Consider the following 14,522-nt stretch of genomic DNA (forward strand, 5'->3'; position numbering starts at 1 on the left):
AGAAACGCTGTTTATGCTGACTTACGGCTACGAAGCTATGGTCCCCGTGGAAGTTGGATCAGGATCACTTCGCAGAGATTGTTACAGGAAAGAAGATGCTGAGGTTAATCAAAGGCTTCATTTAGATCTCTTAGAGGAGACGAGGGAAAATTCTCAGCTAAGGCTAGCGGCGTATCAGCAATGCGCCGCAAGGTATTATAACAAGAAGGTAAAGGGACAATTGCTGAAGGTGGGAGATTTGGTACTTAGGAAAGTGATGCCCAATACAAAGAACCCTCAACATGGAGTGTTTGGAGCTAATTGTGAAGGACCGTACATAATAAAGTCCATCCCGTGGAAGGGGACTTATCACCTTGAAGATATGGAAGGGAAGCTGGTTCCGCGAGCTTGGAATGCAGAACATCTCCGAAAGTATTACCAGTATGGCGCGGCTTTGGCCCCTTACATACCTCTTTTATTATATATTTAGGGTTATGCTCGGATTATAGGCTAGAATTAAATAAATTCCTCCTAGCCTAGGGGAGTAGTGCATGTACTACTTACCTTGGAACTAGTTGAAGGGTCATTTTTTAGAATTTATCTCCCCACAGAGCATAGTAGTCGTGGGACTGGTGCACTTTTGACACCAGAGTGCATTATAAATAAAATCTTTGAAATTTTTTCCTAAAAAGTTATTTGCTTTGTTTGCTTGGTTGCATGACGCGTCCTAACTATAGGACGCGTCCTGATTGATGGTTTTATGCGAATGCTAACTGAATTAATGGTTGTCAAAAGGATCAATAAAACTCAAGTCAAATTGGAACTAGGAAGTGTACTATTTCCAAGGACGCGCCCAAGTTGTCTTGGTTGATGCTCTTTTAGACTGTATGTTACTATAACTTTGACAAAACATGATTAAAAAGGAAAAGTCCTTGTTTAGGACGCGTCCTACCTGAAGGATGATGTGTTTTGGATCGGAGGTGAGGCGCGTCAAAACCATAAGATGCGTCCAATTGTGCCTTGTGCCTTGATTAAATACGCAGGTACAACATGTTGCCATGCTCATATATTTTTGCAAACAAAAATCTTCATTAAATAATTAAAAGATGCGTCCAATCAAGGAGGACGCGCCCAAGACGGTTATTTGCTTGACTTGTGATAGTTAAAATAGACGCGTCCTAAGAATAAGACGCGCCCATGTGAATGGCAAAATAGAATACTTAAGTAAAAATATGCATGGATAAGGCAAAGAGGTTTTATAAAAAAGTGCAGGCGAATGAAGTTCAAAAATAGATACTACAACTTGCAAGGCTTCAAGGGGCCCGCACCCTTTAAATAGTTCAAGTACATAAAAGACAAAGGACGCGTCCTAAGCAGGAGGCGCGTCCTGTGGCTTGTCTTGGTCTTCCGCAGGGGGAGGCTGAGTTTGAAGCGTAGCAGGATCAGGGGACGCATCCTCTTCCTCTAAGCCCAGAAAAATCCTTTTGTTCTTCATAGAATCCGCGGCCCTGACCCTGAAATCATTGACCCATATCTGGTGTCTGCATCAAACTTTGAAAATGTATACCCTAGGTCGTTGGCAATGAACCCAGAGCACCATTCCTCAAACCCAGCCTGGAAGCCGTGCTGGTAAACTAGCTTTTTCTCCTCTGTCCATCCATGCGGCCTGTCATCATTCAGGGTGTCAAGCTCCAGCTGCATGGTGGAATTCAGCGTGATGACACTGTCCATTTGCTTCTCCATTGAGGAGACATTCCCTTCTAGCACAGCTTTGTCTGTCTCAAGAAGCGTCCTCTCCCCCTCCAAGCGTTTAATCTCAGCATCTTTCTCTTGGACAAGCAGGGTAATATATCTCTCCAGGGATTTAACTTTGTCTTCAGCCTGGCTCTTTGCAGTGTCGGTAGCAGCAAGACGCGCCCTAAGCCTTGCAGCCATATTAGCACTTTGTCTGGCGTGCAAGCGGAGCTCAGCTGCAGCCCTCACTATGGCCTCCTCTGTTTGTTGCTCTGTTCTGAAGGTCCAGCCTCTGACTTCATCCTCTGTGAAATCCCCAACTGAGGACGCGCCCAGATATTGAAGCACGAAGAATTGATCATCTGGCACTACCTTTTGGAGTTTGGAGGGCACGTCCTCCACCTTTTCGGGAATGTCTAGCACAGTAGTGTCAATTATCTTTGGTGGAGGAGAAGGAGTTGCAACAGGAGGTGGGGTTTTTGCCTTTGGATCAACCTTTGTAGGGGCCTGTTTTATGGAGGCCCCAATTGCGAATCCTTTGGGAAGAGAGGTCATATCTGCGATGTAAACATGAAAAGATATTAGTTAAGTGTATGAAGACACGTCCTGAAAACAAGACGCGCCCTTATTGTGATATAAAATTCTACAGGCATGATAGATAGAAGTAGGAAGGCGCATGAAAAGATGGCAATCAAAATGTATAAATGTGTAAAGATATAACAAGGAATATGAAAGACATGAGTAATGCATATATGTATCAAGCAAAGAATGTCGCGCCCTGCCTAGGGACATATTGGCTATGACAGATTATGGAAAAACATAAGCCGTAGGAATATAGAACAAACATGACGCGTCCTGTGAAAAAAAACGCGCCCTTAGCAGATGTATGTGCATGAAACACCTTTGATTTTTATGTAAATTGACACTTTTCGAATGACGAGCTAATTTTTGTAGCTGTGGACGTGTCCAAAATTTATGACGCGTCCTCCCTCACTTAAACTTACCTTGTTCCAAGTCGAATTGCTTACTAATGTCAATTTCGACCACCTCCGCGGCACTGAGGCCCCTGGTTTTTTCTAAGGTTGTGAGAACAGGTTTGCCGTTGTGAAATTCACGGAACTTGCAGATAGAGCCAACCCGGGAGGACAGCGCGCCCACTAGCTTAAGGTTGTCTTCTGTAATCATGTCCTTAAGGTTAAAGTGCTTCTCTGCATATTGAAGGACTTTATCTGCTCTCTTTTTCTTTTTTCCTGTTAATTCCTTTTGAATTCTTTTGTCTAAAGATAAAAGATAGTTATAAGTTGTTAAAAGAGGAGCTACGAGTTTGTTGAAGAAAGAAAACAAAAGAGGACGTGCCCAACCAGGAGGACGCGTCCAGTGTTTAAAGACAGGCTTTGGTAATCACTTACTTGGTTCTAGGTTGAAACGAACTTGGGATCTCTTGACGTCATAGATATAGAAGAAGGGTTCTTTCCAATCCCTTTCGTGGCTGATCTTTCCTTCATTGAATCCCTTGTTATTCAGCCATTTGTTGACAACAAAGAAGTGATAACCAGGAATAGACTTTCTTATGCTGTAAAAAAAGCTGAATTCCTTCATGGAGGGCGCGCCCAGCCTGAGGTTGTGGTACATCATGAACAAAGCCCAAGCTAGCTTATATGAGTTTGGAGATAGTTGGATTGGGGCGACGTCATACCACTTCAAGATCTTTTTGATATATGGGTGCAAGGGCGCACCCACACCTAGAGAAATCAATATTGGAGTAAGCACCATTCGGGGGATCCTTTGATTCCCAATGTTAAAAATATGTGGCCTCATGGTTCGAAGAGGGCGCGCCCAGATTCCTTCCATGCCATAATATTTCATGTGCCACTGGATCTTCAAGTCGGTTGCGGTTGAGTCCAGAGCTACGCAGGCCAGCTTACCCTCTTTTTTCCTTCTGACATTCTTCTCTACCTCAGTAAGGGTACCGAGCCTCGCCCAGTCACAATCTACTTCTACATCTGAAGGTTCCCAATGCTCTAGGGGATAATCAGACTTCTGAGGAGATACGGGGTATATCTCAGGGTCAGGAACCCTCCTTTCGAACTCACTTAAACTGTGTGGGGACGCGTCCTCAGAAGGAGTCGCGTCCTGAGAAGCTGACGCGTCCTGCGAGTTTGACGCGTCCTTATCAGAAACAACCTTTCCTTGAGGTTTTTGGCCTGTGGTAGGTATAATCTCGTCATCCGTCCAATCTTCGATGGCAGCCCTTGTATAGAGAACTGGAGTTCTTTGCCTTTTAACTCCCTTCTTTTTCATTCTAGAACTTATGGGGACATGGTCCATGGAATCGGAGCTAGAGTCTGACATTATAGAAGTCTTTGAGTTGAGAGGTTCGAAGACGCGTCTTTCTTTTTTGAGAAAAAAGCTCGTCCTATGTGATTCAGGGAAGTCGGGTTTGAAAGAGATCAGGTGCGGGGAGTAGATTTCAAGGCGTTTGTTGAGGACTTTAAACGGATGAAAGGGTGAGGAAGATGACGCGTCCTCCAGCTGCAAAAAAAGGAATAAACATTTGAGGACGCGTTCACAAAAAAAAAGAAAAGAAAGAAAAGGAAAATGAATGAATTATGATGAAGGAAGATACCAGAGACATTCGAGGACGCGTCCTAAAAATCTAACGTGCAAAATGCCCTACGAAGACGCGTCCTAGTAAGGTGTTGCTCCTATGCGACCTTTAGTTAAAACAGCTTAAACATGTGCCTTAAACAAAGAAAAATAAGACGCGCCTTGACAGGTAGACGCGTCCTACGTGGTTACAATGCGGTGGAATGTTAATCGACTGTTAGCAATTTGGGGGAAATATGATAAAATCCTAGAAATATGTAGTTGGGAGATCAGGGAAACTAAATATGTTATATTTGCCTATACATACATATATACATACAAAAGAACATGAAGAGCAGTTGATATGAACATGAAGCATACGAACGGTTTTTTGCTCATTAAAACCAATGTATTTGGCCAAATAAGGAAATAAGAGGAGATTTGTGTACCTTTTGAGTTGAGGAGTTGATTGAGCAAAAGAAATCAAGTAATGTGCGGTTAAATCGTCGGGAATTTGGACCAAAAGAAAACTTAAAGAACGGCGGCAATGGTGGTTTCTGGAGAGAAAAGAGTAAGGTACAATTGTGGATTGGAAGAGGATATATATAGGAGGACGGCTATGTGGATGACAGCTGTTTGCCATGGGTGTAAGGAGAAATCAAGACGCGTCCTACGGCCATGACGCGTTCAATTGTTTTGGGCCAAATTTCATTACTCGGATTCAAGGATAAAAATTCCAATTTTGTTGTTAACTGCAAATGAAATTTGGGGGGTAGTTGTTATACCCAAAATTTGGCGTTAGATTGATTCGGGTCAAATGCGGGCTAGCTACAGTCAAACTCGATGTTACATTGTAGAGGACTAAGACACGTCCAGCGACAGAGGACGCGCCTTCTTGAGAGATGTTACGAGGCAAGAAGAGTGCATGGTCAAGGAAAGACGCGCCCAGGATACATGGACGCGTCAATGTTTATGAAAGTGCTTGGCAAATGAGATCTTATGGCGATGGACGTTGTAGGACGCACCTACTTTAACCATGACGCGTCATAGGGTGTGAAATGCTGTGTATGATGGAGACAGTGCAAGTCTATTGAGGGTGAGGACGCGCCTTGGGTTCTAGGACGCGTCCTGTGTTTGTTCTTTGTGTTCTTAATGGTGACTTCAGGACAAAGCTTGCCTGGAGAGGAGCAATGGAGGTTATTTTTACTAATGTATTTGTTGCAGGTACTCTTTGAAGAATTCCCTCTTTGAGATGGTCAAGGAGGGGGATGTCCGTGAAAAGCTTGAAGGCCTCCAGGGGTATGCCTGATGATTGAAGGCCTCCTCCTGTATTCAACGGGTGTCCTCGTTGGGGATGCGGGGTTAAATTTGGTGTGTGCTTTGGGACCTCTGTTCTTGTATTCAACGGGTGTCCTCGTTGGAGAACTTTGGAGTTATCCTGCACTTTGCACCCAAGAGCTTGGGATCACCTGTCCTGCTATCTGGTGGGTTATCCTCATTCGGGGGACAGGGACGCGTCTGGCACTTGGGGTGAATCGTGGTTATACCTGCGTCCGTATATCAAGGGAGATACCTGTAGCAGAGTGTTATCCTTGCGCAGGGAGATGCACTATCCGTGAAGTCCTGCGATTATGGACGAGCCTTGGGCCTTCGCGGTTGGGCCTCATAGTCGGACATTCCTAAAGCTAGCGGAAGACGGATTTTGGATGGGCTTCTACTGGACTTAGGAATAAGAAGTCTGCACCCGTTAAACTTCTTGTTCTACGAGAACTACGTCAGGCTTGATCCCTATATAAATGGTACGTAGACACATTGAGCGGGTAAGAAGTTGAGAGCTGATAAGAGAGCCACCACTTACTCTGATCAATCTCAGCCTAAAACAATCACAATCAACCACACACCGCTTAAGTTTCCGGCAAAGAACCACCATCACAGATCTTAGTTCCGGCGAGAAACCTCAATCTTTGTTGTTACCAGATTCCTCCGTCAACAGAGTCATAAAAATAAAGACCAATTATACAAATATCAAACTAAAGTAATTTTATCTAAAAATAAATTAAAAACCCAAATATACTATCTCCCTCTTCAACATTTATTTGAAAAAAATTTGGGAACCATGTGATGTGCAATCTACTCCCATGTTCAATAAATGGGCTTTTATATTAAAAAAATCTAATCATCTAGAACATTGTGCCGTCTTGTTTCCACTAGCCACATGCCACATCTAGGTTCAAAGTTGAACTACTTGTATTGGTGGAAAGTTGAGGAAGACATGCAACGCTAAAAAAGCAACACATCATGTTTGTAGGATGAATAGCCATGTGAAACGTGGCCGGTTTTCATTTGTGTTTTGTGTGTCTCCAAGCTTTAGGGAGAAAAATGTTGACCAATAACTATAAATCAGTCACTTACATATTTTTTTGGACAAAGACACTTTTTTGTAAATAATTCTTTTATCATAAATTATTTATAATTGAGATTTGGAATTATTTGATGCCGATGGACAAAATAGAGACCGGTTCTAGGAATATAACTATGTTTTACTATTAAAATCAATTTTGAAAATCACAAAAGTTCCTTAAGTTTAAATAAAAGGACATTTTGAAAAAGTAAAAATAAAAGGTTAACTTTTGAATAGTTGATCTTTTCTCAAAAAAATTTGAACCTACTAATATATATAATTTGAATAACAATATTTAGATAAATATTATTTTTATAAATTATCTATAGCATGTAACTATGAAATATATTAATTTTAAAAATTAGAGACAATTATGTAAATAAGTAAAGTATAAAATTTGTCATCAAAGTACAAAAATTTGTTTACAACTGAGGGTTTTCTAGACATACAAACCATGTTTATGTACCCATATTATCAACTTTAAGTCTTTAATATTATAATTGTTGTACTAATATTAGTAATTTAACTACCATCTCATGTTCGAGTCATTGAGTGACATGTTAAAAGTTTTAAAATTAATTAATATTCTCAAGAAACCCAGAAAAAATTTATGTGTTTATTTTTAGCAACAAATTGAGATACAAAATATGTTAAAAATTTATATGAAATAATTTTTTATCCCCTCCTGACACTTGTAGTCTGTAGATAGGTTAGAGGGATTGAAATACCCAAAACCCTAACTTAACCTATTTAAATAATTAACTTTTAATTTAATTAAGTTGAGTTTGAATTTTAGCGTACCTAGTCGATTAAAATTTATTTTGCTTTGAGTTTGTGATATGTGATAATTAAATGACAATTAAAATTATTTACATAAATCAAGTAGAAATAGATGATTTACACACAAAATTCTAATTCAACTTATTAATGTCTATTTTAAATTTTTTCGGGATTTAAATTATAATTAGCTCGAGTCGGTTAGTCTCGATTTAATCGAATTTTATAACACGACAATTGACACCCCGTTTACATCTTTTGCGAAAAGATATACTTAAATGTAAAAATAATTGGAGGCAAGTATATGCAAATTTATTGTAGGTCTCTACATTCAAAATCTTAACGCCGAAAGCGCTTTGTAACCCAGCCTGCAAGCAACCCCTTTTTTTTCTTGGAAGCTCCCCCCGCCTCCACCACCTTCTTCACACCCTAAGAAAGGCCAGGTCTTTTCTCATTATTTCCATCAATATTAATTTTAATTTGTCAAGACCCATCTGGGTTTTGGCCCATTTAAACCCTGAATCTTGATTGTTTGATAAATTTTTTGATGCAAATTTGAGAAAGTTGAGATTTTTCTATCTGGGGTTTGTTTAGTTTGGTGATTGGGTGGGTTTGTTTGGGTTAGTTTGAAGAATTTGAGGTGGGAATTCTTGATTTTGTTAAATTTCTTGAAAAAGTTGTGTGCTTTGTAGAATTTGAGGTGGGGATTCTTGAATTTATTGGATTTTTAGGAAAGTTGTGTGCTTTGAAGATTTGAGGTTGGAATTCATGAATTTGTTGAATTTGTAGAAAAGTTGTGTGCTTTGAAGATTTGAGGTTGATATTCATGAATTTGTTGAATTTGTAGGAAAGTTGTATGCTTGGAAGATTTGAGGTGGGAATTCTTGAATTTGAGATTTTCTTTTGAAAAGTTGTGTGCTTTGAAGATTTGAGGTGGGAATTCATGAATTTGTTGAATTTTATTGAAAAGTTGTGTGCTTTGAAGGGGTTTATGTGAATTTGTTGATGCATATGGTCATTTCTTGGGAGGAAGATTGGCTTGTGAACATAAGTTTCTTGATTATAAGTGTTCTCAGGCCATTGTTATCGGTAGCTATAGCGAATAAAGATTACTCATTTTGTGTTCCGAGAGATAGATGGGATAAGGAGTTCTTTAAACTGCAAAGTGGGTAATTTTTTGTGGTGCAAAGAAAGTTGGTGATTGTTTGTGTTGAAGATTTGCAATTTTTATTGAGTATTTGGTTGAGTGAGATTCTTTGGAGATGGGTCCTTCTCAAGGTTCTTCGTTGTCTACGAATATGGCGGGTTTTGTTGATGGATCTTCTGCGAGGAGAGATGTTTCGTATCTTGATGGTTTGCCTGTTTATGTGAAGGAGCTGATTGCTGGAGGTGCTGCTGGTGCATTTGCTAAGACCGCGGTTGCTCCACTTGAACGGATTAAAATACTTTTCCAGGTGAGTACTGGTGGGAGGATAACTGCTTTGCATTAGATTCATTTGCCGAAATAAAGAAAAACTAATCTTGGGACTGTGATGCATATCGTCGTTCCTATTGCTTTGGGGTTACATCTAGACCCGTGGGGCTGCATTTAATCCGGATCTAAAATATCACAAGGCACAGAATTTATGTTAATGAAATGTTTAGTTTTATGGATACATGATTAATGAATCAAAGATAGAATTCTGACCATTAAATCCACATATACTGTCATAAAAAACTCTTCTAAAACACGTGATTATACACGGAAATTGTCTGTATATATGAACTGCACATTTTAGGGGATGTGTATATAAGAATTAATATAGGATGCATTCAGGCTAAAGCCTAAAGCTTTGGTTTTCAGTTTTCAGTATTAAATGAAAATATGAATATTTATAACTCAGTGAGAAGTATTGAGATCAGAGAAAAAAGGTGATCTTATTTTGCAGTCAATTTATCATTTATATTCATGTACATAGAGTTGAAACTTGAAAGTAATTCACATGCAGATTATAGTATTTCAAATCCAGTAACACAGTAGGACTTCGTTCAAGTCAGAAGTTGTTTTTGATTATTTATGATTTCTTTTCTTCTGACTCCCCTTCTCTTCCGAATGTTTATAGACAAGAACAGAGGGATTTCGGTCTCTTGGAGTGCATCAATCTTTAAAGAAGATATTGAACCATGAAGGCGTTTTAGGATTTTACAAGTGAGTAAAGACTTAATAATGTATCTTTCTAGATTTGTTTTTACCTACAGATCTTAAATCTTATTGTTATTTTTTGTAATTCTAGGGGAAACGGAGCTAGCGTGGTTCGTATTATTCCCTATGCTGCATTACATTTCATGACATATGAGCAGTATCGATGTTATCTTTTGGATAACTACCCCGTCTTAGGAACCGGGCCTGTTGTTGATCTGTTAGCAGGTTCAGCAGCTGGGGGAACTGCAGTTTTGTGCACATATCCCTTAGATTTGGCTCGTACCAAACTTGCTTATCAGGTAAGTAGGTGAAATCGTATTTCTGGCTTGGACATTTTAATGTGAATTTGTACCTGATGTATATTTTTACATGTATGAATATTTTATTTTTAATTCAGCATGTATATGTAATTAAGTACTAATGAAGCTGTATGTTATGTTTAAATTTGTTTCATTAATGTTAGTTGCCCTCTAGACTCTGATGAGCTAAAGAACCCCTGTTCCACAGAATTATGCTCTGAACCTCCGCTACCCTGATATAATCTGTAATCCAGTTGAAATATGTTCAAACTGCTCTATATGGCCCTTTGCGCCCCCTTATCTGAAAAGAGGGTCCTCATCATAAGAGGAGTTCAAAATGTGGTGGAACTTTCAATTTAGATGCAGCACCAAAAGAGCAATTAAGTGCTTGCATGAAATGCTAATATTCTCCATGTCTCCTTATAATATTAGAATATTTTATTATCAATATCGAGAAGGGGCCTCAAATATTTGTTCAATTTGTGCTGTTATGGTGAAATACATGTCAAACTCTCTTTCAGATTTCAACACAATCTTAATGAACGAATATATTTCAAATTTGAGAACACGTGCAAGTAATACTACATACGTTCAATATACACGGTGCCCTCCCTATTTTCAAATATATACATTTCTGTTAACAGTAGAAATGATTCCTTTATTGACAACATTAATGCCCTTCCAGTCTTTCAATATTAATGCCCTTACTATCTTTTATAAATTATTGGTCCCCCTGTTTATAAACTATCGACGCATATACTCCCTAATGAATTAGTGTATTGAATACAAATAACTAGGATCGAAATAAGACAGCAAATTCAAGCCCCATGTCCCATTAATATGTTACTATGTAAATGTAATTTGTAGTGCCCAACTGCCCATGGTACAAATGTCTATAGCATCTTATTTTCAACATTCTTTCGCAAATTTCTGATACCCTGTAAATTATTTACTGCATTTATCGGCGGTGTATTAGATGTTGATATTTCCTTTCTTCTTTGAAGATTGTTGACACCAGAGGTTCGAAAAATAGTTCAAGGAGCCTTAATGCTCAGGCACCGTATACCGGCATCAAAAATGTTTTAGGGACTGTATACAAAGAGGGTGGAGTGCGTGGGCTCTATCGTGGTGTAGGTATATACTTTCTTACAACTTCATTGTTCGACTGAACATATGTTGTTGGTATATGATGTAATAAAATATCTTTATTTTCCATGTCATTCCAGTTTTTGCATGCTTTCTTATGATTTTGTTGAGGTAATTAAATCTTTAATGGTAGACTTTTTTATTGAGAAATTTCTTGGGTAACCTAGATTGTAATACGTAATAATTGATCGCGAATAAACATCATTTCTATAGTGCATGACTATAAATTTGTCCAGCTTCTTGCCTTTTGCTTTTCAGATCTAAGATATCCCAAACCCTTTATTGTAACTTGTGGTTTTAAACCAATAGGAAAAAGCTATTAGATGCATGATGCATGATAAATGTAAGCCTGTGATATTCATATACTCCAATTACAAATTTTCTTACTTCTTAGATATTATAATTTCCATGGAAATTGCAGCTTGATAGGAGTTAACATCTTATTGCAAACCAGAAAAGCACCATATGATTCAATATTTCTGCAACATCTAGTCTTCTTGAATTTCCAATTTTGTATTGCCAATGTAGGAAATACTAATTTGCAGCATTTTATGACTTATGAAATTGATGAAGCTATATATGCCCAGGTCCAACATTAATTGGTATTCTACCTTATGCTGGTTTAAAATTTTACATCTACGAAGAACTTAAGAGGCATGTCCCTGAGGAGCACCAGAAATCCATTGGGATGCGTCTATCTTGTGGAGCTCTTGCTGGTTTATTTGGGCAAACCTTTACATACCCATTAGATGTTGTAAGGAGGCAGATGCAGGTAATTTTGCATTGACTCACTAAGAGGGTGTAAATTTTTGTTCGAGTAATTTTGAAGAGTGATCCTTTTATTGCACTAGTTGTAGTCTGAATTACTGCTGGTTTGCAATGTCCAGAAATGGTCAATGCATGATATCTGTAATCAGTAAATAGTTCATTAGGTTTGTTGTCTGGCTGTGCATGAAATTCCAATTTTTCGATGTTTGAGTCGACTCAAATTTGAGGGATTGTTTCTTTGTTGGAAGATCATGTCTGGGTTGAAAGCCATCATTTACAAGAGTTTTACTGATTCGGGTGTAGATAGCGGTGGATCTGGTTTCCTGAAAACCTAATATGAGCTGAAAACCAATTTAGAAAAGTTTTGTAGATTATTCAGGCTGATGCTTACTCAAACAACGTACATCGTTATTTGTCAAATATTTGATAGTGCTTGTATCATTTCCAGGTTGAACATTTGCAATCTTCGATGCATTCTGGAGCCAGATACAGAAGCTCATGGGAAGGGCTTACAACTATTGCTCGTGATCAAGGTTGGAGACAGTTATTTGCTGGCCTCAGCATAAATTATATCAAGGTATATCTTTTAATTTATTCAAATAGCATGATACATTGAGTCGTTTATTGGATGCAGGCTGTAAAATTTTTGCAAGTTGATGCTGTATTGCCGTAATGCTGTATCATTCTGTTTTAATAGTAAATGCACCGTATTTTATGTGTTTGGCACTTGAATATTAAACTGGATTACATCTCAAGTAGTATGCCTGTCACAGTGATGATAACAGGAGGGTTCAAAAAATGAGTTGTAAACCTATAGTTGGTTTCGTGGAAGACCTCTTAAGGCCTGGAAGACCTCTTAAGGCCTATTATCCATATCCGCTATGTTGCCTGTCCTAAGTTTTCATAGTTACAATGGAAATAAGAAAGAGGACATGAGATGCATTAGAATTAAAATGGGAAAAGATAAACAACAATTATTTGCATTTTCTTTTTGATGTGTCATAGGCTTATAGTTGAATGGATACTTCTTGAACCAGTGCCTGCAACAAAATTCAGTAAAGAATGCATTTAAAGCAAGTTATTTTTTTCTGGGATTTTCTTTTTGTAAGTTGGTGGGTAATGGAACTCATGACATGTGTTGTAGACTTGTAGTCTCCCTTCAGTTCTATGATTTTTAAAGTTTTGAGGTTTGTTTATCATAGCCTTTTCAGTTGCACAAGATTCTGAGCAATCATGTATAATTTTATTCTGTTTTCAACTTGTTGATTTGGTTCAAGGTAGTTGCGAGTGCTAAAAAAACTAACCAAAAATGATGTGTTAGAGCAAGTCCAATGCAATGCTATAAGTGATGCCATTTCTAAAATTTGAAATCAAATGTCAAAAATTTCAACTCCAAAGGAGGTCTATACTTGGATGCAAATATGAAACCAAGGATGCATTTATGCATCTAGCCACATCATCATACTTCTACAAATGAGATGTATGTTATTGTACTTTAAATGAAACTTGGGGCAAAGTGACAAAATTTAGGTAAATAAGGAAATATTTGGTTTCAAAATGCATCTAGCATTGGAGTTGAAATTTTGTTTTAGCACCAATAGACACTTTTTGATGCCAAATTATAGTAATAACTATAGCTATTTTGCATTGGACTTGCTCTTATAGATGCATTATCAGTGGTAATAACTCTTATGTACTTTTTTTTATAGATTGTGCCATCAGTAGCAATTGGCTTCACGGCATATGACATTATGAAGTCTTGGCTAAAAATACCACAGCGACAGAAATCGGGATCAGCTTCTGCTGCTTAGACACATTTCAAAGTTATCGGATCAGCTTCACTGCATAAGGCACATCTTAAAGTTAACAGAGTTTAAACATTACACTGCATCACTTAATATCACAACAGACATATTGGACCATGTTTAACCTATAGTATTGCTCACATTAATAAAAAAAATCAGTTTTGTCTGTGATCGTAATTCTCAAATTTTAGTGCTCTAAACTTATGGTAGCAGGTAGCATAGGAATGTCTGTAGTACTATTTAAACTCCAGCTCTATTGATATTAACTCAATATGTAGTTAAAGCTCCCTTGGACACTTTGATCTCTTGGAGGCATGAGTTGCAGTCCCAATCTAATCTATATGATATTCATTTTGTGTAATCCAGCACACATTTCCAATCATATGAAAAACTGTTCAGTAATAGCGAAGAAAACAATCCTAATTTTTTTAGTCGGTATATTCCTACGTGCTGACCATAACGTGCTAGCGTGTTACAAATCACCACCCTCTAAAAGTCGGATATATGGAGCATGTTCTCTCCTCGTTTACATTTCCTCAGAGTTTTCTAGTTCTCGAGTTTAATACTGGTATATACATTCGTTTATATTTCCTCCGAGTTTTCTAGTTTCCGGGTTAAATACCGGTATATACCAACAAAATCGCAATTTGCAGAGAAAAACAAAGGCTGGCATGGTGATACAATAAGATGTCAAACTCGAAACATTGGAGAAGTATCTTTGACTGGAGATGGAGTTTGTAAATTCACACTCTTGGAGAAAGTAGTAATGTGGAAAACAGCACAGAGTAATTTTTTAAGACCTCTGTCATTTTCTGTTACCACTGATTTTTTTGGTCCTCTGTTTT

General features: G+C 38.1%; 1 protein-coding gene across 1 annotated transcript; it reads left to right on the top strand.

The window, feature by feature from the left end:
- Nucleotides 1–7,785: 7,785 nt before the first annotated feature.
- On the top strand, nucleotides 7,786–13,848 carry LOC141684197 (mitochondrial carrier protein CoAc1). Its single transcript, XM_074489042.1, has 7 exons — nucleotides 7,786–8,931; nucleotides 9,580–9,665; nucleotides 9,751–9,958; nucleotides 10,963–11,092; nucleotides 11,692–11,876; nucleotides 12,321–12,449; nucleotides 13,582–13,848. Exons 1-7 carry the CDS (start codon nucleotides 8,740–8,742, stop codon nucleotides 13,681–13,683), a joined length of 1,032 nt encoding a protein of 343 aa, XP_074345143.1. The 5' UTR covers nucleotides 7,786–8,739; the 3' UTR covers nucleotides 13,684–13,848.
- The last annotated feature ends 674 nt before the right edge of the window (nucleotides 13,849–14,522 follow it).

The sequence above is a fragment of the Apium graveolens genome, chromosome 9 (assembly GCF_009905375.1).
Source record: "Apium graveolens cultivar Ventura chromosome 9, ASM990537v1, whole genome shotgun sequence".
Taxonomy (NCBI): Eukaryota; Viridiplantae; Streptophyta; class Magnoliopsida; order Apiales; family Apiaceae; genus Apium; species Apium graveolens.